Source organism: Camellia sinensis, chromosome 2, assembly GCF_055761805.1.
Source record: "Camellia sinensis isolate YWXY chromosome 2, ASM5576180v1, whole genome shotgun sequence".
Lineage (NCBI taxonomy): Eukaryota > Viridiplantae > Streptophyta > Magnoliopsida > Ericales > Theaceae > Camellia > Camellia sinensis.
This window is the reverse complement of record NC_138962.1, coordinates 223,027,031-223,054,503: the sequence shown is the minus strand read 5'-3', so window position 1 is coordinate 223,054,503 and position 27,473 is coordinate 223,027,031. Positions and strand designations below refer to the sequence as shown.

General features: G+C 38.4%; 1 protein-coding gene across 3 annotated transcripts; it reads right to left on the bottom strand.

Moving 5' to 3' along the window:
- Positions 1 to 1,282: 1,282 nt before the first annotated feature.
- LOC114296732 (jasmonoyl--L-amino acid synthetase JAR4) lies at positions 1,283 to 7,990 on the bottom strand. Of its 3 annotated transcripts, none has more exons than XM_028241056.2 (5): positions 7,684 to 7,990; positions 6,126 to 6,446; positions 5,903 to 6,004; positions 3,478 to 4,301; positions 1,283 to 2,039 (listed from the first exon to the last, which is right to left on the bottom strand). In XM_028241056.2, exons 2-5 carry the CDS (start codon positions 6,425 to 6,427, stop codon positions 1,498 to 1,500), a joined length of 1,770 nt encoding a protein of 589 aa, XP_028096857.2. In that variant the 5' UTR covers positions 6,428 to 6,446; positions 7,684 to 7,990; the 3' UTR covers positions 1,283 to 1,497. The 3 variants fall into 3 exon arrangements, with proteins under 3 accessions (XP_028096857.2, XP_028096856.2, XP_028096858.2); XM_028241055.2 differs by having other exon boundaries at positions 7,690 to 7,990; XM_028241057.2 differs by having other exon boundaries at positions 7,732 to 7,975.
- Between the last annotated feature and the right edge of the window lie 19,483 nt (positions 7,991 to 27,473).

Genomic DNA, 27,473 nt, shown 5'->3' with positions numbered 1-27,473 from the left:
GATAGCCTGTCTTTGCTCATGTGCTGCCAGCTGCTTTCATGATAAACCAAGTCACATGTTGTATAGTTTGTTTTTGTTTTCTATAAATTGTAATGGTTAATTCATTTGAAGGGCAAGGTTAAGAAAAAACAGAGCGAAAAAGAAGTGCTCTTCTGCTTATATATTCACCTATTCATCTGTATTTCAAATTATGTATTTTGAAGCAATCCAGTGCTACAACTGTTAAACAATTGTAAGTTATTTTGATTAAAATCTATTTTATTATTCCTTTATTCCTTCTTGTCAAGTATCTGTATTTCTATATTCTCTCTATCCCTACTTCCATCTCCTTTTGGTTTTAGATACACCTAAGTAATATGTATCTAAAAAAGTTTTAAAAAAAATGTTTAACATTTAAAAAATATTCATTAAAACCAAAAAAATACGAAAAATAAAAAAACTTCATTTTAAAAAAAAACTTAAGAAAACCCAAACCAAACACATTGTTTCTAAAAAATGTCACATTAATTCTCACCTTTTCATTTTCCTTACAAGTAAAAGAAGTTAGTTAATTACTTTCTTAAGGCACATGTTAACCACCGGACCTTTTGTTAATGTCAATAAATTGAAATAGTTGGATGATCTCACACTAACACCATATAAAACTTTACCCAAGCCCACAGATCAAGCTCAAATGGGCTTTGAGTAGTGTTTCTTTTTTATAACAACTAGGCGGTTTCGGGCCAGACGTTGGGCTTGTTCGGGCCAGCTACAATTTGTGGTAGACAAATAATTTGGAGCAAAATAAGTATTATGTATATTTATAGGATAAATTATACTTTGCACTTTTTATGTTTGGCTTTTTTTTTGTTGGCCTTTAAGATTAATTTTTTCCACTTTAGTCCTTCATATTACAAGTTTTTTTTTTTTTTTTGCAATTTTTACTCCAAAAGGTAACTTGTGTTCAAAATTAAACAAAAAATACATATTGACAGTTACGTGACATAAAAAGATTTTATTATATATAATCCACACCTATAATACAAACTCAAATTCTAGTATAATAATATTTTTTTTATGTTTTGTGGCATTCAATATGGCATTTTCTTTCTAATTTTGAACATAAATTAGTTTTAAAGAGTAAATTAAAAAAAAAAAAAAAATTGAAACATAAAAGATCAAATGGAAAAAAACAAACTTTAAAGACTAAGTGAGAAAATAACTAAACATAAAAGAGTAAGGTGTAATTTACTCATATTTATATATATAATTATATATTATACTCGCTCAATACGATTCAGGATTGTTGCAAAATGATTTCACAATTCGGGTCAATAATGTATCTTTTATACATCTCCAACACAAAATCTGGGAAACATGTACATAGTTGACAAGTCCAATATAAGTGGACGAGACTAAAAGTTTTGTATACCCATTTGAAGCATTATTGTGAACCAACGACCCAACAAGACCTATGTATTTGAATTCCTATATAACATGATAAAAAAACAGACCAATTCAGTTGAAAGCAGTACTGAAGTAGTTCTCAACAACATTACTACCTAGGATCTGCAACACAATGTTGTTACTGGGTCCCACGCATCGGGGGGTTTTGAATTGGCTGACGGCAGATCCCTGCCCCACGTAGTGGTCTAGAATCTTCTGAAACGTTCCCCTCCTAAGGACTCGGAGCTCGAGCGCTCCGATAGTGTTGACTTTGCGGGAACTCATGTAGCCTGCATCGACAAATGACTGGTCCAAACAGTTGCAACATTCCTTCAAAAGGTCCTCACCCGCTTCCCCACTCACTTCCCAGAAGATGACATAGTGGCCAGGGTCAGTTGATAAGTCAACAAGGCTCGTGAAATCGACTACTTCAAGCTTTTCTTCAGCTAAGAGCTTGGCAGCCGCCTCAACGGATAGTTGTAAGTCTTTCTCAGTGTTCTTGTCGATGTTAATGGTGAGCAAAAGATTACTCCTGCAAACAAATTGGAGCTCTGGAGTTGAGTTGTGGAAGCCCACTACCTTAACCACATCTCCTAACCTATACCGATATAAACCTGCAAATTAATTTAAAGCACATCAACGTAATACTATGAGAAGAATGAAAAAGGTTAATTAGCATAGAAATAGAATGCACACATATGAGACAAAATGCTTGCAACTATAGATTCAAGCATTATAATTGCGAGCATTTTGGATCACATCTTTATCCCATTCTGTGAAATTTTTTTTGTGTTGTGCGTGTAGCACAACTAGATAAGAATTAACGCATAACAATAATGAAACCAAAATTGATGTTATATGTGCGTGCACGTCTGCATCGCGACTCGGAAGTGCAAAAGGGAATTTCAAATAGAGAATGCAAGAATTAAAGTAAATCAAATAAAAAAATGTCTAAAAGATATCAAAAGATGTTTTGATTAAAGTAAATCAAGTTGTAAAGTAGTAAAACCATAGATACAAGACTACTCCATAAGGCACCTTTAATTTATTCTATTTTATGTGAGCTTGCTCAACTTTTGCCAATGATGTGGTTTACCTAATCCGTGTTTGTCTGTCATAAATAATTGAACAACATGTATCACATAATAACCCACCACTACCTACTATCAACGCCACAAATATGTGTCCGTATGTTATGATGTTAAAAGAAAAAGAACAAATAAACTTAATTTTTAATTTGGATTGTGTTGCCCATCATGCATCGACAATAATTTGAAGACAAAAACAGATAAATCAGCTAAAAGACCAAAGGAAAATCATGTACATAGAATATTTGAAATACTTTCACAAGTTAACTCCTCAACCAATCCAAAATAAATAACTAAGCAAATATATACATAAAATACAAATATATACAGACAAAACTATAAAAGCGGAAGTCATAACCCATGTCTCCAAGTAAACTAGATTTAGTTCAAAATAATACATTACACTATATTCTATAGTAGTGGCTTGCACATGGAACCGAAAATAAATTTATGAACTATCCTTGGTTGTATCAGTATCCCGGAATTTCATATGTCACAATTCCACCAAGATCTCTGACGGAACAATCCCCAAAAAAAATTCAACTTTAATCATAAACGAAACTTGTATAGAAAATTTCACCTACCCCTAATAAGATGTCAACCAATTAGATGCGCCTTGAGCAGTTTCTCTACCAGCCAGTTTTGCCATGTGAACTAGTGAATAAACAACCAAATAATGGAAAAAAAACGAGACCCTATAGGGATAAGGAAGGTCGGCACAAGAATGGAGCTGTTCTTCCTATATCCAACACCCACATGACAAGCATTTGAGGGAAAGTGAGGGTTTTCAAACACCCGGTGGACAAATTCTAATGGAAAACAAGTAAGGCAGCTTTATCAACCAATGGCTCAATATCTAGCTGATTTTACTTGTTGAAATAAAAGGATTTTCTAAACCATTTACCATATATTTTTGATAACTTAATAATATATGGTGCAATCAGTGTGTAAAAAATGCAAGTACCTGCGAAATTAGTGAAAATGATCTCATACTCTTCGCCAATCTTGACTTCAGTCAGACCCAATGGCTTGGCCTCCATGGAGAGCAATGAGGACTCAATTTCATCAGGCTTCTGAACCTCAACATTCTCCCTCAGAGGAATAAATTCAAAATACCCAATATTAGGAAGCACAGCAAAAGTGACCTGCTCAGGAGGCAATTTTGGGTTCACATTTGCTCCGATCCAACCTTCAGACGATCCATAATCAGCACTCAACAGTGGTAGCTCGCCTGCATAGTGCCTCAGTTTTTTCAAATAAGGTTCCATTGAACCAGTCATGATTCCATAGACGTACTTGGCTTTAGGAAATAGCTCTGGTATTAATCCGTACCAATTACTTAATCCCAAACACTTTTTATAGATCATATCAGCCAATTCAGGGTTTGGCTTTAGCAGTTTCGACATAGCTGTTCGGATAGATGGGACGGTGATTCGGCTGCTGAGAACCCCTTCTCGGATGTCAGTACAGAGTTCCTCCCAAACTTGTTCAAAGGTTCGGAAGGAATGTACAATGCTGTGGGCAAATGTAGAAGACACAACTTGGACTTCGTCCCAGTAAATGAGTCCACTTAAAAGATGGCAGTATAAGGATTGATGGAAGTCAGGACCAAATATCACTTCATCAGGGCTACAACATGGGGACTGCATTGCCTTCATTGTATTCTTGTACTGTAAACTACGATACACATTTGTAGTAGCAGTTCCTGCTGCCAGACCCCCTTTCGTTTTAAACTGCTTGCTACTGTAGATAAATTGCAAGGCCTTACCATTCCCAATTGGAAATTCCCTGCAAATCAGTAAATCTTCAAATCAGAAAATAGCTTATTAACATTTAACACCATGTACAAGGGTGGAAAACGTGGAACACATTGAACACCAATATAAGAGATGCAGAGAGTTCTAAGCATAGTTGTCCAATCGGGATTCGTATCGTGAATCGAAATGGCCTCGTACCGAATTGCGAATCGAATCGTGAATCGTAAAGATTCGGTCACTTTTTCTAAATTATTTAAAAATATATATCTACGCATTTAAATGTTAAATATATCTTATGAATATAAAATATTTTGACTTAAATCAACAAAAATATTATTTTGAATGATAATCACGTAGTTTAATAGGTAAGAAGTTAACAAAGGTTCCTATATAAGATCATTATCTTACATTTTTTTTCTTTTTTAGATATTTTTTTATCAACCATTCTTAATAAAGATAATAACCAAATAGACAAACTATCAATTTCTAAAGTAACAATAATTAACAACGATATTGATATTTGGACAATAAGCATATATACTTTTCTAAGTAACAGTGAGCAAATAATAAGAAAGACTTATTTAGAATCTTTTATTTTAAAGTTTAAAATATTTTAAACGGTATAATTGACCTCACACAAGTAATATTTAATTTAATAAAATAGCAATAGATAATTCATAATGTAACTTTAATCTTAAATATCTTTAGAAGATATATTACAATTTTTTGAAAGGAAAAAAATGAGAAGAAAGGATAAAAATATATTGGGTCTAATTGAACCTGATTGGATCATATTAAAAACTCCATGATCACTAAAATAACAACAAATCATGCATATATGTTGGTTATTTTGGTATTAAACGCTATTAGAAGTTGTGTTATGTCATTTTCACTAAAAAGATGGAGAAAAAAAAGTCGAAAATATGTCGGACACAATAATTTCAAAAATTGCATGAATCATAAAAAGTGAATCGAATCATGAATCGATTGTGAATTGTGAGATTCACTTCCAAAAAAGACTCATTCATAAATTTGTATCGATTTTGCAAAAATTACGAATTGACTCGTGAATTGCAAGATTCTGATAACAGAGGTTCTAAGACAAAAGGAAAGCTAGGAGGCAGTCTCTGACTGCATGTGGGTGTGGCCATGTGTGAACATGTTGTTCCAACCACCAGCTCACCTTTTCCTGTAAGTTCAAAAGATGGATATGATATGATAGTGTTATATATGGTTATATACATGGTTACACATTTATATATACACACACACACACATATATATATATATATATATGTTTCTCAAAGATTAATTACCATCTGTGAAACTTCTACACTGAGAATAAAACAACAGTAAAACCATCAAACAAAGTCAGACTATAATTGACAACTTCAAAGAATTCAAAAACAAAAGATGAAAAGCATTAACCAAATTGAATTCCCTAAAAAAACAGCATCTTTCGTATGAAGATCAAAGCTGGGACACAAAAAAAGTAACATAGAAAAGTGAAATTCAACTTGCAAAACATCTAAGAAATCACTTACAATTAGTTAAAAATAATTTTAGGGTCAATTCAAAACAGAAGTCCAATATAAAATAAAAAGTCTACTGCAAAGCACAAAAGAATATTACCTGTTTCTAAATGCAAAAGATGTCTCAAAAATCTGCATAGTGGAATCCATCAATTCATCATTGAAAGGGACAAACTTGGGCTTTCCCTGAGTTGTACCTGAACTGCAAGAAACACAGAATTGATAGAAACAAGAAAATTTTCCACTTTCATAATTTTGTTTTTATTAAACAAATTACACTAACATATAGCAGAAAAGAAAAACAAACAACTAGTTACAAATACCTTAATGAGATGGTTGTTATAGGCTTTTCAGTGAGGATGGGAGAAGCATCACCATCGGCGATTCTATGAATGTAAGTTTCCAAATCCTTGTGAGTGACAAGGGGAACACAAGCCTTGAAACTCTCAGGGTCTGTTCTTCCATTAAGACCCCATTTCTGTAAATACTCTGTCCTGCCATTTTCTTCCAATATTTTCTGCAGGGTCTCTCTCTGAATTTTCTCCGCATCCTTTGTCAGCATCTCAAATTCTTCTATGATATCCTCAGGGTCAAAGTTTTTGTCCATCTTCTCCAACATCCTCATGGAACACCTTGAATAGTTGCTGCAATTATCAAAGGAAACCATTAAGTATGAACTGCAAAGAAAAATTTAATAGGTATAAAATGCCCAACAATTCGAGTCATTGAACTCTGAATGTAATTGAATCCCAACAAAACAAGGATGAAGAAAACAAACTATGATGCAGAAATCATGCTGTGCCAAAAAATGAGCATATGATTCAAAGAACCAATTTTGGCAAAATTAGATAATTATAGTAACACAATTTGCAACACGTTCAACAAGAATATAATCAGAACAATATTTTCACAGGAGCAGATATGAAGTCAACTTTCCAGAACAACGCGGAAATGAAAGGTGAAAGTTTAGACAAGAACCAATTGGTAAAGAAAACCATCCTCCCAAATCCAGGTGCTGAAAGGAAATTCTAGAGCTGTGTTTATTTAGTCGACAGAAGTCAACTAAATCAGCAAGAAAAGATTTGCAACCAAAAAAGCATCCAATGTATAAGTGAACTAATTCATGAACCTCCGATTCAATAAGTGGTAATTAAACTAATTCATGAACCTATCAATAGTCAAAAAAGCACAATAAAATCCTAGAACAGTAATAATTCATTCAATCATAACAAAAAGGCAACAAAATCCAGAACAAACCTTATAAAAATTAGAGAATTTGACATGTAACACTGTCAGCATATGCATATACATACATATATACATATATAGATCATAATATGTAGATTGTGAAGAAAAAGTGATTCAAAAGTTCACCATAAAGTTCTTGAATTGAAGGCAAGATTCACAAAAACACCACATAAATTAAAATTAGTTTAATTACATAAAGTGATAATTAAACTAATTCATGAACCAATCAATACTCAAAAAAGTACAACAGAATCCTAAAACAATAATAATTGATTCAATCATAACAAAAAGGCCGACAAAATCTGGAACAATTCTTATATAATTTGAGAACACAACTATGCAAGACAAAAGCAAAAACAAAGAGAATCACACCGAGCTTCAAAAGTTCAACAAATCACCGTAAAGTTCGAAAAAAAAAATTCAGAAAAAAAAGTAACAATTGAAAAGAAAACATGTTCCACAGAAGTTCAAATAATCAATTCAGAACTCGAATTGTACAGAGAAATTCGAAAAATTCAAACAAAAGCTGAATTGGAGACCACACAAGTCATTTCAGGAACAATACGAATCGCAATCCTTCAGAGAGTCAAAAAAACATATATAAATATAGATAATGTAGAGAAAGAGATTGACGGTTACAATCGAGAAGAAGAGCGAGGCTTCGAGTTCTGTAAACGTAACTGTTGAAGGAGATCTCGAACAGAGTCGAGAGAGAGAGAGAGAGAGAGCGAGACGTTGAAATTGAGAGACTTTGGTGGAGTGCTTTGGTCGCTCGCACAGTTGCGCAGAGACTTTGAGGCAGAGAGAGAGAGAGAGATAGAGAGAGGCGTTTTTTTTTGGCTCTCTAGAGAGATGAGTTTACGGGTGTGATGGAAGATTCTTTTTTGGGTTGCACTATAAAGGCGTTACGGAACACAGTGCACCAAATGTGTCCCAAAAAAGTGATGTTATTTATTCATTAGTTATTTTTAACCCTTTATTTTTTTTTTATAAATTAAAAGAATTTTAAAATTTTGTCTTTAAATAATATTAAAATTCGACAATGCTACGTAACTCAAATTTTGTGGCTTAAAAGTGGCTCAAATGGTCAAAACGACGTCGTTTTGAGTACAGAACAACATAAAAATGGCCAAAACGACGTCGTTTTGGCCATTTGAGCCACTTTTGAGCCACAAAATTTGAGCTACGAGACATTTTCCATTAAAATTATCTTTGTTAAAATATTTCGCCCGTTCAACTGCTAAAACTTTAACAAAATTCACGAAAATGATTACTACTTTTATCTCTGTATACTTGTTCATGACTTGAGAAAATAAATATAGAATTTTTTGTTATTGATTTAAAATTTCGCTTTTTTGGGTTCTGCGATCTCCACGAGTTTCGGTTATCTTTTTCAGAACAAATAAAAAATATTCGGTTACCTGTTCCAGAACAAATCAATAATGTTCGGACATATATTCTCAAATTTCAGCCATATGTTCAGGAGTTTAGTCCCAAAGAAATAACAAACAATTTTTATTATTTTTGTCATTTTTTTAAAGAAATTTATCCTTATAATGCCAACTTTTTATGAGTTAAAAACACTATCAAAGTTATGAATCTCCTCTAAATTTTTATTGTTATACTCCTCTCGTCTTATAGGGTTGTAATTATCGTTACTTTGCTTTAGGCCTATTTTGAGCAGTGGATTAAAAGTTACTTTCCAACTTTTAACATATTTTTCTCTTTTATAAAAAAATCAAAAAATAACTTTTAACCATCTTTCCAAAATATCGCTTGATTTATCTACCATTACTCTGCTTTAATTTACAGTGCACAATTATCTCCTTATACATTTTCTTTTTATTTAAAATTATTCAAAAATACTTAAAACCTTCCAAAATAAAATCAAAAAGATGACTTGTGAATGAGGTGGGGCTTGACAATTATTTTTTAGTACTTTTTTATTTTACAATTTAAAAAATTCATACTTTTGGTAATTGCTAAAAAAAAAAGGCTTGTTCCTATTTTGTCTATAACTGACGCAGATCTTATGCTATCATGATTGGATAAGCAACCTTTCACATTTGAAAAATTATTCAATATTTTCGAAACACTATGTGTCTATACTTTAAATCAATCATCAATTAGTTAGTCTCATATTATTTTCACATCCCCAATATAAATCGTGGGCCTTTGTGTCTCTCCACCAATCAAAATCTTATGGAGCACCACATGTCAATACTCCGAGAGTACTGAATAATCACTCTTCATATTTATATCTCTCCTTACTCTTACACTATGTTTGGGAACTTAGGAGAGAAAAGAAAATAAATGATTATTTAAGTTATAAGAGAAGAGAAAATAAAAAAAAATGATTGTGATTTCTTTCCTTTTTGTTTGGATAAAGAAGAAATAAAAGAAAAGAAATTATTGTGATTTCTCTCATTCTTGTTTGGTTAGATTTCATTAAGAGAAAAGAAAAGAAATTATTTTATGTTATATTACCAAAATAACATTTTTATATTTTCAATCATTTTATTTCTTTTATTTTTATAGGGACAAAATTGGTATTATGAAAATAATGGTTTCTTTTCTCTCCCAATCTCTCCACTTTTGAGAAGATTGAAAATGAGTCTTATAAGAGAAATGAGTTTCTCTCCGTTTCTCTCCATTTCTTCTCATTTGTCTCCACTTAAGTTATCCAAACAAGTAAGAGAAATACATATCTATCCATTTCTTTTCTTTTCTCTCAAAATCACTCAATCCAAACATAGTGTTATTGTAGAGTCAAATTCAAACTTGTATCAATGATCTAAATTGTCTATTTTATAAGTTCTATAATAAAGGTCATTTATGAAAAAAAAAAAAATTTATCGAACATCTATAAGCATAAGAATAAATCACATTTTATTTTATAACATGTGATTTATGTGAAAATTGAGCCGAGCTGGATAATGAGCCGTTATGAGTCGCAGTACAAAGGGCCGAGTAAAATGGCCATGTAAAGTTACTCAGGTCGTGTGGATATTTTGAAGTTAGTCCGGTCCTAAGGCCGTGAAACTAGTCCGGTCCGACAGAAGATCGAAGTTAGATCGGTCTAACGGTACTTTGGAGTTAGACCGGTCTTGGAGTTACACCGGTCATGACATGTTAGTTCGGTCTAACCACGCCATGGGTTGTGCATGAGAAGCCGATGTAAGAGCAGTTAAAGGAAGAGCTAGTTCAGCTTATTCTACGGCTATGCATAGTCATGTTTACTTTGATCATATCGGAGTTCGGCCATGATAAAACCATCTCACTTGGTTTAAACAGTGAGGGGGGTGTTGAAGGATAAACATTATCTTTCAGGAGTATGGATCCTAAGAGGACTCTGCATGGAGAAGTAAAAGTCCTACTAGGATTGTGCCACACAAAACCTATAAGAGCTCACAAACATCACCTTTGGAGAGGTAACACACAACTTTATTTTTTGAATACACAGAGCTTTTGTCTATTTGTCAAGCTTACTGACTTAGGCATCGGAGAGGTTTCCGGCACACACCCGCCGGCTAGCTCACGTTTATGTTTTCAGGTGATAAAGCGACGTCGTACGGAGGAGCGCAGACTTGATCAACAGGATTATACGAGAAGGTTTATTTCTTTCCCGTACAATTGGCGCCGTCTGTGGGAACAACAGACAGGACAAAACCTCTTGATCAAGCTATACCTCTTTAGGAATAATGGCACACATTGAAGAATTATCACAGTCCGCCATCGACGGGCAAACACCAGATGGGGGGGCCAAGCGTGAAGGATTACCTTCTATCCCTCCCATGGCGGACTTGGAGCCCCAACGACACAACGCCAGGAGAGATACTAGGGAGAGGTGGACTCACAGCCGCCGTCACTCTCATTCACAAAGTCCTGACAGGCAAAGGCGGAGGATTGATCCTCAAGTTCTGGAGGACCGCGTGCAGGAGCAAGACGAATTAATAAGGAAGATGGCGGCCGACATGGAAGCCTTGAAGCGCCAGATGAAGGAAAAAAGAGTGGCGACAGGAGAGGGGCGCAAAAACAAGATGCCCCCTCGCCGCTCAGAAGAGCATGGAAGGCATTCAACGCCATCACAAGCAGAAAGTAGAAGCCTCAGGACAGGCGATACTCAGTTTGGAACCTCTAGAACTCGTTATTCCAGGTCTGAGAGAACGAGATCATTGAGGTCTTACACAGAAGGGAGTACCTACCGACCCTCACACTCGCACCAAACATCATCCAAACAGACGAAGTTGCCCAAATCATCCGATTTGCGGATCATGCTGGAAGAAAAGGCACGATGGAAGGAGGACACCAGGGCGCGCGACCCTCGCAGAGTTTCTGCCCTTCAATGATTGGCTCCTCGATCGCATGGAAGCGTCGAGGTTGGAATGCCATTACCACGCCCTGCCTACGAACCGACGGACAAAGCATTAGCGAGGCTACAAGCCTCGCCGTTCGTTCCGGCAATCGAAAACGCGCCCCTACCTACAGGCTTCCTTCAGCCCAAATTCACTACGTACGAGGGGAAGACGGACCCCTACATTCACCTAAGCCACTTCCGCCAGGTTATGGCGGTATATCGACGAAACGAGGCTCTAATGTGCATCCTCTTCCCGTCAAGCCTTGGCGATCTAGGCTTGACTTGGTTTGAAAAACTTCCAGAAGGCAGCATAGCCTCCTGGGCACAATTGGCAGAGGCGTTTGCCACAAGGTTCAGAACAAACACTAAAACCCCGGTGGAGATTGACCAGTTACTCTCCATCGACATGGGTGAAAAAGAGACGCTAAGGTCCTACAATAGTCGCTACTGGGAGACATTCAACCAAATTGGTGACTGCCCCACCAATCTCGCCATTACACAGTACAAAAGAGGCCTTCCAATCGGGAATAGACTAAGGGACTCAATCACCATGACACCACCCCTAACCATGGAAGCCTTGATGGAAAGAGTGCATCAGCACATTAGGGTTGAAGAGGATGGCGCACGTGCCAAAACAAAATCTGGCACGATAACAGTACCAGAAAAGAAGACCTCAGCAAAGGTCAATGCAGTAGATCGACAGAACAGAAACGGACGTGGCAGGCGAGACAACGGAGAGGACCCAGATAAGAGATGGTTGAGGGTCCGCACGGCCATAACCACGGTATTCGAGAAACTGATCTACCGAATTCTAAGTGAAATAAGAGATGAGCCTTTCGTCAGATGGCCAGCCAAACTAGGGGAAGCGCAGAAGGACTATGACGAAAGATCACGGTGCACCTTCCATAAAGAAAAGGGGCACCGCACTGAGAATTGCACGCCATTAAAATAGCATTTGGAGGAGTTGGTGGCAGCCGGCCACCTGGATAAATACATTGAAGGAGGGACGCAACCAGCCCTCCAGGACCATAATAACCCCAACGGGATGCCAATTGACGCCCCGCCTCAAGGCATTATCAATGTGATACATGGAGTCTTTGAACCTGAGCGTGTATGCGAGCTCAGGGGATCAATCAAAAAGGCTGAACACTTAAGAGAGGTGCTAAGTGCCCAACCTGCCATCAAGAAGGGGAAGACAGAGGCCACAAACGTCATGTCTTTTTCAGATAAAGACTTAGAACGGATATATTGCCCTCGCAATGATGCCCTGGTCGTCACTCTCCGAGTCAAGGATTTTGACGTCAAGCGGATTCTGATTGACCAGGGTAGTTCATGTGAAATCATGTACTACGAAACATTTAAACAATTAAAGCTACAAGAAAAAGACTTGGCGCCTGCCGTATCTCCCCTTATTGGGTTCAACTCCATGCCAGAATGGTCCGTCGGCAAAATAATTCTTCCAGTCAGAGCAGGAAGCGTGACGAAACAAGTGGAGTTCTAGGTATTGAAGGTCCCCTCCACTTACAACATCATCTTGGGCAGAACATGGCTGCATGCCATGCGATCGGTGGCGTCATCTTACCACCAAGTAATGCGGTTCCCTAACGACACCGGTGTAATTGAAGAGGTCTATGGAGATCAGATTATGTCCAAGCAATGCTTTGTCACGGTAAACGGCAGCCGCGCTGCCAAAGGATACGTTTATTCGGTGGAAGAACCTGATAATAATGAACTGTTCGCAGATGTAGGCAAAGCAGCTAATCAGAAAGCGGTGGAAGACTTGGTAGAGGTAAGAATAGATGAAAAGAACCCGAATAAATTCTTTTTGCTCGGTTCGTCGTTGTCCAGCACTGAGAGATTAGAGGTCTTGGAATTCTTAACCTTTAACATCGAAGTGTCCGCCTGGACGCCCTACGACATGCCAGGCATTGATCCAAACTTCATATGTCACCAACTTAATGTCCACCCATCTGCCAGACCAATCATCCAATGCACACGTAGATCAGCACTCCACCACGCCGAGATAGTGGCGGAAGAAGTAGGTAACCTGCTGGAGGCAGGAGTAATTAGAGAAGTGCACTACCCAAGATGGATCTCCAACACAGTCGTAGTGCCAAAAAAGAATGGCAAATGGCATGTCTGCGTCGACTATAAAACAGTCAACAAGGCGTGCCCAAAAGACAGCTTTCCTCTACCACGGATAGATTAACTGGTAGACCTAACGGCGGAGCACAACCGACTTAGCTTTCTGGATGCATACAGAGGCTACCACCAAATCGCCATGCATGAACCAGACCAGGAGGTCACATCCTTTACAACTCCGAGAGGACTATACTGTTACAAGGTCATGCCATTTGGCCTGAAGAACGCAGGGGCAACATTCCAACGAATGGTCACCAAGATGTTTGAACCATTGTTAGGAAGAACGATGGAGGCTTACATCGACGACATGGTGGTCAAAAGCAAGGATGAAAATGACCATCTCAAGGACCTAGGAGAGATGTTTGAAATCTTGAAGAAGTACAAGTTGCGCCTCAATGCATCCAAGTGTGCCTTCGGAGTAGGATCTGGCAAATTCCTAGGCTTCCTTGTGACCAACCGGGGTATAGAAGCAAACCCCTCCCAGATCAAAGCAATTCAGGATTTGGAGAGACCAAACTCAGTAAAAGAAGTGCAGCATCTCACCGGCATGGCAGCCGCGCTCAATCGGTTCATAAGCCGATCGTCAGACAAACTACGACCATTCTTTCAAGCTTTAAAAGCCAAGTTCGAATGGGACGAAGAATGCGACCAAGCTCTGGAAAGCTTGAAAGAATACATGGCCTCTCCACCATTGCTGGTCACCCCAATACCAGGAGAAGAACTCTTCCTGTACCTGGCAGTCTCTCAGCACGCAATTAGCGCAGTGTTGGTTCGTGCGGAAGGAATTCAACATCTGCCCATCTATTATGTCAGCAAAACATTGCTGGGAGCCGAAACAAGGTATTTGCCACTGGAAAAACTGGCATTAGCCTTGATGATGGCCTCCAGGAAATTGGCACACTACTTTCACGCCCACACCATAGTCGTCCTCACAGCTTTCCCACTAAAAGCTTTGTTTGAGAGGGCGAACTTTTCTGGGCGAATTTTGAAGTGGGCAGTAGAGCTAGGACAATTCGACGTCAAGTTCCAACCTAGAACCGCAGTAAAGGCCCAATCTTTGGCAGACTTCGTCGCAGAGTTTACTTCTGGAAGTCATCATATCTACCCAGTCGACCTAACTGACACAACAAAACTAGGGATGAAAGTTGACGCCGGAATAGCACAACCCCTAGCAGAAGGTGCTCAGTCAGACTCCAAGGCAGACCAGACTAAAGATAGCAAGGAAGAAGCAAACTAAGACTCACCAACAAATAAAGACTTGGTACAATCAGATAGCGAGGGACAGACAGCAAGCATGGACCTTGAAGAAAACACCAGTAACATTCTTGACCCCACGACATCATTCGACCCCTCCACTTGCTGGAAGTTGTTCGTTGGTGAGATGTAGAAGCTCTTTGTGGATGGAGCATCCAACCGGCATGGTGCAGGACTTGGCATAGTCCTCATCTCACCCGACGGCCTGATTGTGGAGCAAGCAATCAACCTTGGCTTCCCAGCATCAAACAACGAAGCGGAATATGAAGCACTTCTTGCAGGACTCAAATCAGCATACTACATGAAGGCCACCGAATTAATGGTCTACAGCGACTCACAGCTGGTGGTAAACCAAATTTCTGGCGACTATGAAGCAAAGGATGATAGGATGGCCAAGTACCAAGAATTGGTCAGAACAGAGATCAAGAAATTTGAAGTAGTGAGGATAGAACAGATAAGCAGGGAAGAGAACGGCAGAGCAGACGAACTAGCAGGCTTTGCTTCAATGGCAGATACATCCATCCCTTATCCCTTGCTCATCGACTACTTACCAAGACCAAGCATCGAAGACCCGGAAGTAGAAGAAGTATGCTGCGCCGATCTAGGCCCCTCATGGATGGATCCCATCATACTATTCTTGAAAGATGGTGTCCTACCGGAAGAAAAGAAAGAAGCCAACAAAATTAGAGCAAAGTCACAGCGATTTTGGCTCTCCCCATTTTGGCATTATACAAAAAGTCATTCTCAGGACCCTATCTAAAGTGTGTCCACCCCAGCAAAGTGGAAGCATTCTTGTACGAGATACACGAAGGGGTGTGCGGAAGCCATCAAGGAGGAAGATCGCTAGCTTACAGGGCCATTTCGCAAGGATACTGGTGGCCATACATGTAGGCAGACTCAGAGAAATATGTGAAGAAGTGCGAGAAATGCCAAAAATTCGCACACCAAATACATCAACCAGCTAGAGAACTCCTACCATTGACTAGCCCATGGCCTTTCGCAATGTGGGGCTTGGACATAGTAGGACCACTTCCAACAGCACCCGGCAACAGGAAGTTCTTTCTCGCAGCAACAGACTACTTCACAAAGTGGGTGGAAGCAGAAGCATTGGCATCAATCAAGGAAAGAGATGTGAAGAAGTTTGTCTGGCAAAATATCATTACTCGATTTGGCATACCTAAAGCCCTCATATCAGACAACAGTACCCAGTTTGATGGCAAAATCTTTAGAAGCTTTTGTGCAGAATACAAGATAGAGTTCTACAATTCTACACCAGCATATCCTCAAGCAAATGGCCAAGCAGAAGCATCAAACAAGGTTGTCTTGGATGGACTGAAGAAAAGGTTAGAGAAAGCAAAAGGCAAGTGGGCGGAAGAACTTCCTCACGTTTTATGGGCTTACCGCACCACACCTCGACGATCAACAGGAGAAACACCATTCTCCTTAGCCTACGGAATGGAAGCAGTAATCCCACTGGAAGTTGGCCTCCCCACAATTCGAAGTGAAAATTTTGATCCAGACTTAAACGGCGAAGCCATAACATTGGAACTCGACCTTGCAGAAGAAAGAAGAGAAAGAGCACTAGTTCACATTGCTTCATATCAACAAGAGTTATCCAGGAAATACAACAAGACAGTGCATCCAAGACAATTCAAGATCGGCGATTGGGTACTGCGCAAAGTGATGGGAAACACCCAGGTACTAGGAGATGGCAAGCTAGGGCCTAATTGGGAAGGTCTATACAAAGTGGTTGGGTTAGCAGGCAAAGGGGCATACCACCTAGAAGACAAGGACGGCAAAGCAATCCCTAGGCCATGGAACACCGCCAATCTCAAGTTATTTTATTTTTAGCTTTCCTCTTTCAAACATGTGTAATTTTTTCCTTCCTCAATAAAACAAGTCGATTCTTTTCAGCATAGTTGTTTTCTGTAAAAATTAGTTTTAGTGAAGATAGGAACATTGCAAACATTTTACTTTAGGTTAGCTGGAAAAACCAACTTAGAGGTTGGCTGGATTAAACCAACACCTTTCCTAAGCCCAGGATAAGGATCCAGGCTGTAGGACGTTTGGTCAGAATAACCAAACATTTTACTTTAGGTTGGCTGGAAAAACCAATCTAAAGGTTGGCTGGATTAAACCAACACCCTTTTTAAGCCCAAGATAAGGATCCAGGCTGCAGGACGTTTGGTTGCATTAACCAAACATTTTACTTTAGGTTGGCTGGAAAAACCAATCTAAAGGTTGGCTAGATTAAACCAACACCCTTCCTAAGCCTAGGATAAGGATCCAGGCTGCAGGACGTTTGATCGGAATAACCAAACATTTTACTTTAGGTTGGCTGGAAAAACAAATCCAAAGGTTGGTTGGAAAAACCAATGTAGAGGTTGGCTGGATTAAACCAACTCTAAGTACTCTTTAGCCGAAGAAAGGACATCGGCTAAAGCGTGGTTGGCTGGATAAAACCAATTCTAAGTACTCTTTAACCGAAGTAAGGATATCGGCTAAAAACTGGTTGGCTGGATTAAACCAACTCTTGGTACTCTTTAGCCGAAGTGAGGACATCGGCTAATGTCAGGCCCCAAACTCGTCCCTAGAAGTTTGGCAACGAGACCGGCCAGCAATCCTAGATTACCACAGGCCTTACTATACAAAACATAAATAAAAAGGGGCTCGCGGAAGCGAAAACAATAACCACTAATAGTCCAAAGAGCTGTGCATTTATATGAACATACATTACATGCCAAAAATGTTAATTTACCCACTACATTACATCACATACAATAAAAGATCATATACAACACATAGGCAAAAGCCACAGATACAACAAGACAAAGCTCACAAAACGGCCTTCCAGGCCTAGCCCCGGCTCGGAGCACACAAAACACTTGGTAGGCTTCAAAACAGCGGCTCGGCTCGAGAACCCGCCTAGGCTTGACTTCCAGAATGCTCACCTATAATACATAATTACAAACAATGAGCTAGAGCTCAGCAAGTAACATAACAGTAAAGAGGTTAGTGAACGAGGTCCGACATTTTCATAAATCCATAATAAATCAATCATAAACATATATCAGTCATCAGTCATCAAAAGAACATACGTAATGGCATACTCCACAGAACCTTTCATAACAGTCTATCAGTCAACAGTCTACGAGATCTCGTAACTAGTCATGGGCTTGTCCTTCCATGCCGTTCCCCATGACTCATGACGCATGGGCCTGCATGTTCCCGCCCCCATGACCCAACTATCTATGGATGCCATACTAGATTCGCAAATCAGGACATTCATTCACGGAAAACATTCTCATTTCAAAGCATAGCATAACGTAATACATTTAAAACATAGTTCATAATAACATATCTTTACAGAAATGTTACTCACAGAGGGTTTCTGAAACCGAATGCACGGTCTTCAAATCTTGACCTGCAAATATCAACATATCACACATTTCTCAATACACATTATCATTAAATTCTATAATTCATGCACTTCATTCTTTCCTTTACTTCATTTCATGTTCATTCTAATCTTTCTTTACTTTGATTCATACTCATTTCATGTTTATAAGATGATAAATGATGCAATTAACATGTTAAAATCAAGTCTGCAACTTCCCCAAAATTTTCTTGAAAAAGGCCTTCCCGCTCGAGCGCCACTTTGGCCGCTCGAGCGTACTGTAACAAGTCCCAAAACTGCTGGGATGCTGTTTTCACCGCTCGAGCGGGCTTCCCTACGCTCGAGCGTACAGAGCAAAATCTGAATTTCTGGTTCTTCTTCCAAGCTTCATTCTCCTCTTTACAAAATCACTTTCCACATTTATGAAATCTAAGACCCAAAATACTTAAAACCCATCTTAAATCAACATCAAAACTTCAAATCAAAACCCATATGGGAACAATAGAAGATCAAATCTTGGAGTAAAATAGAGAATCGTAAACTTGAGCATAAAAGCTTCATTTCGAAACATCCATGGAGGTTTCCTTCAACAATGCCAATTAACCATAAATCATACCATTTTAAAGCCATGATCTTGTGTTCAACATACTAAATACCACGAATCAACAATCAATTTCATGGAAATCTTACCTTAACCACTTAGTTTGGAGAAGATTTGAGCTTAACCCCCTTTTCTCTTCTTCTTTCCCTTTCCTTTCTCTCTTCCCCGAGTTCTCTCTCTTTCTCTCCCCAGATATTCTCTTTTTCTTTAGTTTGAGTCAAATGAGTCAAAACATCCATCCTTATCTATTATATAACAAAATAAACCATTATGCTCAAAACACTTAAGCCAAACATGACTTACGAATCAGACGAAATTCAGTCCTTAATTTATTTCCTCAAATGGTTCTAAAAATTCCCGGTATCACATAGGCGTGTTCAATTTCGTTTTCTGAACCCATTACGGTCATCAATTTCAGTCCCGAAGTCGTAATCTCAACAGGTATTTTCTAAGTTCAACAGATAATCTTCAATTAAATCATACTAACACATAATTAATTACTGGTAATCATGGTATACGGTTCTGGGTCGTTACAGCTAAAGTGTGGTTCATTGGATTAAACCAACTCTTTGTACTCTTTAGCCGAAGTAAGGACATCGGCTAAAGAGTGGTTGGCTAGATTAAACCAACTCTTAGTATTCTTTAGCCGAAGTAAGGACATCGGCTAAAAAGTGGTTGGCTGGATAGCTCAGTCAGATTACTCAGCTGAGACCAGATTAAAGTATCTCAGCCACAATACTATTAAGAAGGCAAGCTTAAACAGGAAATTAAACCTAGATAACAGTTGAAAGTGAAAAGATCATGGAAAAGTCATTGCAAGCACAAACATACAGATCAACCGAAATAAGAGTTCAAAACAAGAAAATTTTCATTCATCAAAGGGCAATTACAAAGGGGGGGCCATAGCCCGGTTACAAGAGCAAAAAGTAACAAAGAAAAGAAAATACAGAATCAAGTGAAAAGGTCTTCAAGGTCGGCGTCAATATCAACTTGAACACCGGTTGCAGATGGAAGATCAGTCTCAGTAGCAACTGGCAGAACGATGTCAGTCGACGGCTCAACAGTCAGGTCTTCAACCGTTGGCTCCAACCGAGCTGATTGATCGTTGCCTTGCTCGTTAACTACCGGAGTAACAGTTGGCTCAATTTCTTCATCTTCATCATCTGAACCCTGCAAAAATTGTTGTTGGATAGAAGCAGCATACTCCGTTAGTGAGGCCGGAATGAAATACTGAGGAGCATTATAGACCTCGATTTTGAGCCCACAGCCAAGCTGCTCCACAGCACTTCTCCAGCCGCACTTGAAGAATAAACCTTTCGCTCCCTCACATTATGGAATGTAGAGGCCTTCCGCCTCCTTGAAACCTTCGGTGTTGGCATCTCCCGCCTTCTTCTTCAGTTCACATATTTCGGCGTCCTTTTTCCCTTCAAGCTTGACTAGCTCATGAAGGTACTTGTCTTTCATTACGATCAACGCCTTCTGTTTGTCAACCTCAGCTGAAGTAACTAGTCCGGTTAGACGAGCTACCTCAGCCTCTAGCTCGGCCATTCTTTGTTGGAACTTCTTCAGCTCGGTTGTTTTTTCTTCAACCTCTGCCATGGCCTGCCTAGCCGTTTTCCTGAGCTCCAATACCTTTTGATGGGCAATTTGGCTCTTCTGAAGAGACTAAAATGAATGGAAAGAAATCAATGTCAAAACCGAACTGAAAGTTGGAAAAAAATTTTAGAGACGAGGGGCATCTTACCAGGATCATGGATTTAGTGGCCGATCGAATGGCCTTTAGCTTGGTTAGGTTCTGGTGGTGTTCCATGTCTGCTGGAAGGTAGACACTCTTGGTAAGATTGAAGGCCATCAAGTGATTCTTCTCAGCAACCACCGAATCGGTATCTTGAATAAGGCGGTTCTGAAATTTCAGTTTCGGTGCCCACCTGGAAGAGCCAGCCCAGTCAGAAGGTTCCGGTTGTGGAATCGGTAGAGGCGTGGTTTCGTGCTCGTCCACTAGACGCTGCTCAGTTGGGGTAGACCGGGCGCGCTTGGATGGGCGTGATGAAGAAGGCTGTTGAGAAAGAAGGGCCACAACGGCCTGTTGCGTTTGGCTTGGTGGCGGTACTTCGGGTCTGTTTGTTTCGGTCAATAGCGCCCTGACTCTATTTCTTTTGGCCATTTCTTCTTCAACGGTCAGTGGGATTAGTCTAATTTCTGGCAAGGTTGGGTCCGGTTCTGGGGCCTCCTCTAGCAGAAAGTCGGTCACTCTCGCTTTTCGGCGACCGCTGTATCTATAGGTCGGTTCGAACTTTAGCAGCTTGGCCCAACTACGTTCTAGATACCGTAGTGCGGCGCGCAAGGTCACTAGATTTGGGTAGTTGTATAGAGAATGGAGGTGGGCAGAATCTACAAAAGAAGACAACTGTTAGCTCGGCTGAAAATTGAAAACTGAAATATAGTAAAACACGCAAGAAAAACCGAAGTAATTATACCAGGTGTTCCTTTTTTCCAATAATGCTTCGGCTAGGAATCTGGGCTTGGTGATCCTCAAAGTTCCCAGACACCCAGAAAAAATCGTCGTCATTCAAGTTTTTATCCGGTGTGTTTTTTATTATTTTCTCACGTCGACGGCGTATTCTAAGATAGTACACCCAGCCGTCTTCCTTCGAACCTATGGAATACTGATGGAAGATTTCGGCTAGACCGAGGTTGATGCCTGCTTGGCGGTTTAGTTCGGCTGTACCCATTATTATACGGTAGGAGTTTGTGGAAAGCTGGGTTGGGCATAGTCTGATTTGCCTAAGGAATTCGCAAATAAGGGGTTGGACTGGGAATCTTAGCCCGGTTTCTATTATTGAAGAAGGGTAAAAGGTACAAAGCCCTGGTTGCCCCAAGGTATGACATCTTTTTCGGCTAAGATTAGGTGGACATCGTCAGGTATATTGTAATCTTTTCGGAATTCGGCTAGACCACCTGGCGTCTCTACTAGATACCTATACTTCCCCATTTATTGTATAATTTATGAATAAATTAGTTCGGTCCAAAAATTGTGCTCAGTAGCTCGATTGAGCGCACAGAGGAGTGCTTGGGCAACCTAAGTCTGCAAAGTGAAGAACAAAGGTGTTAAACACAGATCATTGGGCTGTGCTACAAATTAAAAGCAAGATAAAAAGAAGTCCTACTTCGACTGTGTGGGATGCTACAGGTTCTGTCTCGGTTTATGCAAGGTGATTCGTAGCTCGGTTTGAGCAGGGCTTTTATTAGCTCGGCTTTGGCAGGTGTCTCGATATCTCGGTTGTGGAAACGGTTTTGTTTGACCGGTTGATAGTCTAGGGGCAGCTTTCTGAGTTCCGTTTAAAAAAACTAAGAAAGCTGGTTTAGGCCCAAAGGCCTAGATCGGTTGGAGTTCAGGTATCTCAGTATGCTAAGTGCAAACTTAGTTCGGTTGGTTACCTCGGCTGAGGTAACGCAAGAGGTGGTTTGACTTATTAAAACTACTGGTGTAAACATGAGGTGTTAGTCCGGTTGTAAACTGACTAGACTTTTACCTAGCTTAAACAGTGTCCTAGTTCGGTTGCATCTTGATTTTGGATCGAAAACCAGCTTTCTACAGGATATTACATGCACTCATGTGTTCTATTGTTAAGTTTTTTCCAGAAAAGCACAGAGCAAAGCGAAATGGAAAAATATGTTTTGCAAAAACACAGAAAACAAAATACGAAAACAAAGTAGATGTACAGTGCTTACCCGATGAAGAGGCAAGAGCTGGAGAGAGAATAACAGCTATGGAAAACACGAGCTCAGAAGTTGAAGAAACAATGGAGGCTCAGAGAGGGAAAAGTTGCAAAGTGTGTCAAAATGAGGAGGCTCGTTTTAGGTAAAGGGAAAAAGGCGGGACTGTTCAAAATTCACGAAGCACGAAGACGGCGTGACAGCCGTCCTCAGTCAATTAGAGCATGCCGCGTGCCATTAGAATGGGAAGCGTATCAGTCTCTGTGATTGAAAAGACGTTACTACCAGACAGCCAGAGCTCGGTGTGAAAGTAGCTCGGCTGGATAGGCTAAAAATCTATAGCTCGGTTGGAAAGACTGAGAGTTTATAGCTCGGCTGGTTGACTAATAATCCCAATCATGTTAGGCAGATGGAATTAAGGGGCAATTGAGAGGGTAATTTATGTGAAAATTGGGCCGAGCTGGATAATGGGCCGTTATGAGCCGTAGTACAAAGGGCCGAGTAAAATGGCCATGTAAAGTTACTCCGGTCGTGTGGATATTTTGAAGTTAGTCCGGTCCTAAGGCCGTGAAGCTAGTCCGGTCCGACAGAAGATCGAAGTTAGATCGGTCTAACGGTACTTTGGAGTTAGACCGGTCTTGGAGTTACACCGGTCATGACATGTTAGTTCGGTCTAACCACGCCATGGGTTGTACATGAGAAGCCGATGTAAGAGCAGTAAAAGGAAGAGCTAGTTCGGCTTATTCTGCGGCTATACATAGTCATGTTTACTTTGGTCATATCGAAGTTCGGCTATGATAAAACCATCTCACTTGGTTTAAACAGTGAGGGGGGTGTTGAAGGATAAACATTATCTTTCAGGAGTATGGATCCTAGGAGGACTCTGCATGGAGAAGTAAAAGTCCTACTAGGATTGTGTCACACAAAACCTATAAGAGCTCACAAACATCACCTTTGGAGAGGTAACACACAATTTTGTTTTCTGAATACACAGAGCTTTTGTCTATTTGTCAAGCTTACTGACTTAGGCATCGGAGAGGTTTCCGGCACACACCCGCCGGCTAGCTCACGTTTGTGTTTTCAGGTGATAAAGCGACGTCGTACGGAGGAGCGCAGACTTGATCAACAGGATTATACGAGAAGGTTTATTTCTTTCCCGTACAAATAGCACTTAGGATTATAAACTTAAACCATTCATTTTTTAAAACAAAATGTGATTTATTTTTGTGTTTATAGTTGTCCAATAAATCTAATTTTTTGTATGTATAACATTTCCTATGAAGCTTATGAAGTAGACATTTAGATCATCAAAGTGAGTCCAAATTGAGATCTATAAGAAGAGTATAAATGAGTATGAAAAGATAAAATGTGAAGGAGAGTTTATTCCCTATCAGATAGTTTGAAGTCCCAAAACAACATGATTTTTTTTAAGTTTATTAATTAATCACACAGTTTTGTTTTACAAATTAACCTGTTTAATTAATTAGAAAAACTTAAGCATGGCATGACATTACTAAATTTATCTTCACCATGTATTGTAGTGCGTGCATAAGACTATCTCTAACGTTTATTTATTTTTATTAAATTTAAATTTGATGAAATAAATCCAAGTTTGTTGTTCTAACCATCACATCAAATTCATATCAAATTGAGGATGCCTTCAATTTTTTTTATCAAATTGAGAATGTCTTCAGCGTTTCATCAAATTATAATAGGTAGCCGTTAGTTTTGCAAATAGTTGTTGGTATTGTAGGTACACTAGATAACCGGCCGGTTGTCTAGAGAACAACCTCTTCCTTGAAAAATTGCTCATAAATGTTTTGTTCAATTTACACAAATCGATCAACTGACTTTTTGATCAACTAGTGGTTTGATAAAAAAAAAAAAAAAATCATTGATACGCTCAACATCAAATCAAGTTTTTGTCTAAATTTTTACACAAATTTAATGAAAAAAAAAGTGTTAAAAGTGTTCTAAATTATACTAATTTCATATTCTTTAATATTTACTTTTTATTGAGTATTTTTATCCCGACTTCTTCTCTCTCTAATATGCTTATTCCTTCTTCGACCATGCTAAGTAGCTCGAAACCGCGGCTCGAAATCGCGGCTCGACACCAAAACGACGTCGTTTTGGTGTCGATTTTTTTTTTTTTTTTTTCTTTCTTCCCTGGTTTTGTTACAGAACGAAGAAGAAGAAGAAGAAGAAGAAGGGAGAAGAAGAGAATGGAGGAGGAGGAGGAGGGAGGAGAGGGGGCCATAAAAACCGGTTGGAGGAGGAGGGGAGGCTGGGCAGATGACGGTGGTGCTGCGACGTCGGCGGGGCTGGGCGAGGCGATGGTCTGCTGCGACGATCGGCGACGACCCACGGCGACGAGCCCTCTCCTCTCTCTTTCTCCCTCTCTCCTCCTCTTCCCTCTCTTTCTCCCATCTTCTTCCATTTTCGAGCCGTTTCGAGCTCGACCATTTCGAACTACGAGACATTTTCATTCCTTCTTTTTCTCTAAATTGACAAACATCCTATGCTATCATGATAACGCCAAGTCCCAAAAGAATGGTGATTTTTTTTTTTTAAAAAAAAAAAAAAAACCATATAGCTTAAGCAACAATGATTCATCCCATTAATTTGGAAGCATTAATGGACCATTAATGAGGTGGAAATTCAAAAAAAAAAAAAAATCACAAGAGCAAAACATCCCATCATGTGAGACCCACACCACTTTAGAGCTATTAATGCTCTTCTTTTTAGTGGTCTCACTCATTTTTGATAGCTTAAGCCTTTGTTGGGGAAGATGGATTGGGTTGGATTTAGTGCTATTTTAGTCACAAAAATGTGAAATAAATTTTTTAGTGTAATAAAATAAAATATCACATCTGACATATAATTATTACATTCTTTCTTTTACAAAAAGTTAAAAAAGTCAAAAATTCTTTCTCAAACGAGGCTTTTTAGTCCCAAGTTAAAATAGCCAAAAAGTCAAATTCCAAACGAACCCTAAGTATGACACGACTTTACTAATTAATCATCACCATATATATAGAAGAGTAATGTTAGGCATCATGAAAGAATCATCATGAAAATTCTTTATCCTTAGATTACATAGTTAATAAAACACTATACACTAATCAAAAGATGAAATTTTTTTATAAATTATTTCATAATATTTTTTTTTATGATCCCTAGTGTTATTTTAGAAGAGTAATGTGTATACAAATTGTACTAATTTTCTTTTTTTTTTTAATATTTGTTTTTATTAAATATTTTTATCTTTATTCTCCCTATTCACACTTTTCTCACTTAACGCAAATTATATACTATTCTGACAAAGCCAAGTCTCAAAAGAAGGTGAACTTTTTAAGGAAAATGAGGGGAATACTAATTAGTACTATCACTAATGATGTGGTAGTGGGTCTCACCATGAATGATTTGATGTTTTGGCCTTGGTGTTGTATCTTTTTTCTTTTTTTATTAAGTGCCATGTCATTAATGGTCTTTTTAGATCTCTAAAATTAGTGATCTCTATCATTGTTGACTTTTTAAATTACCTAAATCATGTATTTTTTTTTTATATTTAATATTTTCACTAAATGTTACATCACCAAATATATACAAAACTATTATGACAAAGCCAAGTCTCAAAAGAAGGTGAACTTTTTTTAAATTACCTAAATCATGTTTTTTTTTTTTATATTTAATATTTACCCCTTTAATTAATGAGAAAAACTTAAACACACACAACTTCACTAAATGCAACATCACCAAATATATACAAAATATATATAAGGCCTCGTTTGGAAACAGGTTGATTTAATAACTTTTTAGTTATTTGGTTAAAATATGAACTAAAAAAAACTAGTATGTTTGGGATGATTTTTTGACTTTTTACGAAAAGATGTATAAAAGTAGAGAGAAAATAGAATCTTTGACTTTTGGGCATGAGTTATTGACTTTTTAATTAATTTAATAATTTTTTAACTTTTTGACTAAAATAGAGAGTTCCAAACGAGACCTAAGAGTGTATATATATGTAAATGCACATATAAAATTTGACCCAAGTCTTAATCAACTTTTCAAAGCTAGAGAGATTCTCGATCCAAGTATAACTTTTTGAGTTCCAAACCAATAGTCTAGGTCTAGTTCATTGAATAATAACGTTAGGTTCACATTAACCCATAACTTCAACAACCCCAATTTTTGGTAGGGGTTAATATATTTCCTAGCTTGAGGCCTTTTAAGCTTTTTTACCCCTTTTTGAGAATCACAACTATCTTTGTTTAAACATGAATCTAAATATTGTGCAATTGGTATCATTTCAATTTTATTCTCTTCCTTTTTTGTGGGAGATAATTTTATACAACCACGTTGCTTGGTCGAGACATGAGATATATAGTCGAGCAAGATATGTAAATAGGCGTCCAATCAAGCATAGTGTTCGAATAGGAGAAGTTTGAGTAGAAAGTAAACCAAGTCAAAGACAAGACTATAATTAATGAAATAATGCTTATTACTCTTGAAAAAATCACTGAAAATGGAACATAAGGCAAAATTACGTGGGCAAGTGGTTGCATAATACTCTCAATGATGAAGATTGAATGTAGAAAGGGGCCATCACTTAATCCTAAGAGAAAGGTAAGCAATTATTAGAGTTATTACTATTGGACAATGTTTACTGTATTAATAATAAATAATATTTGTGTACTTAACAACAAACAGAAAAAATAAAGAAAGGAGAGAGACTGTTTGATTACAAAAATCAAACCAGTAAAGAAAATAATATGAAACAATAGATTCTTATTTTGTTACAAAAACAAAATCAGAATCTGATAAAAATAAATAAATAAAACAGAAAATAAATTAATTACTAACCTTATTTATTTATTGACTAAAATTCCGATCAAGTCCAATATTTAACACTGTGTCTTCAAGACAAATTCGTCCTCTCTATGGTGCTTTCA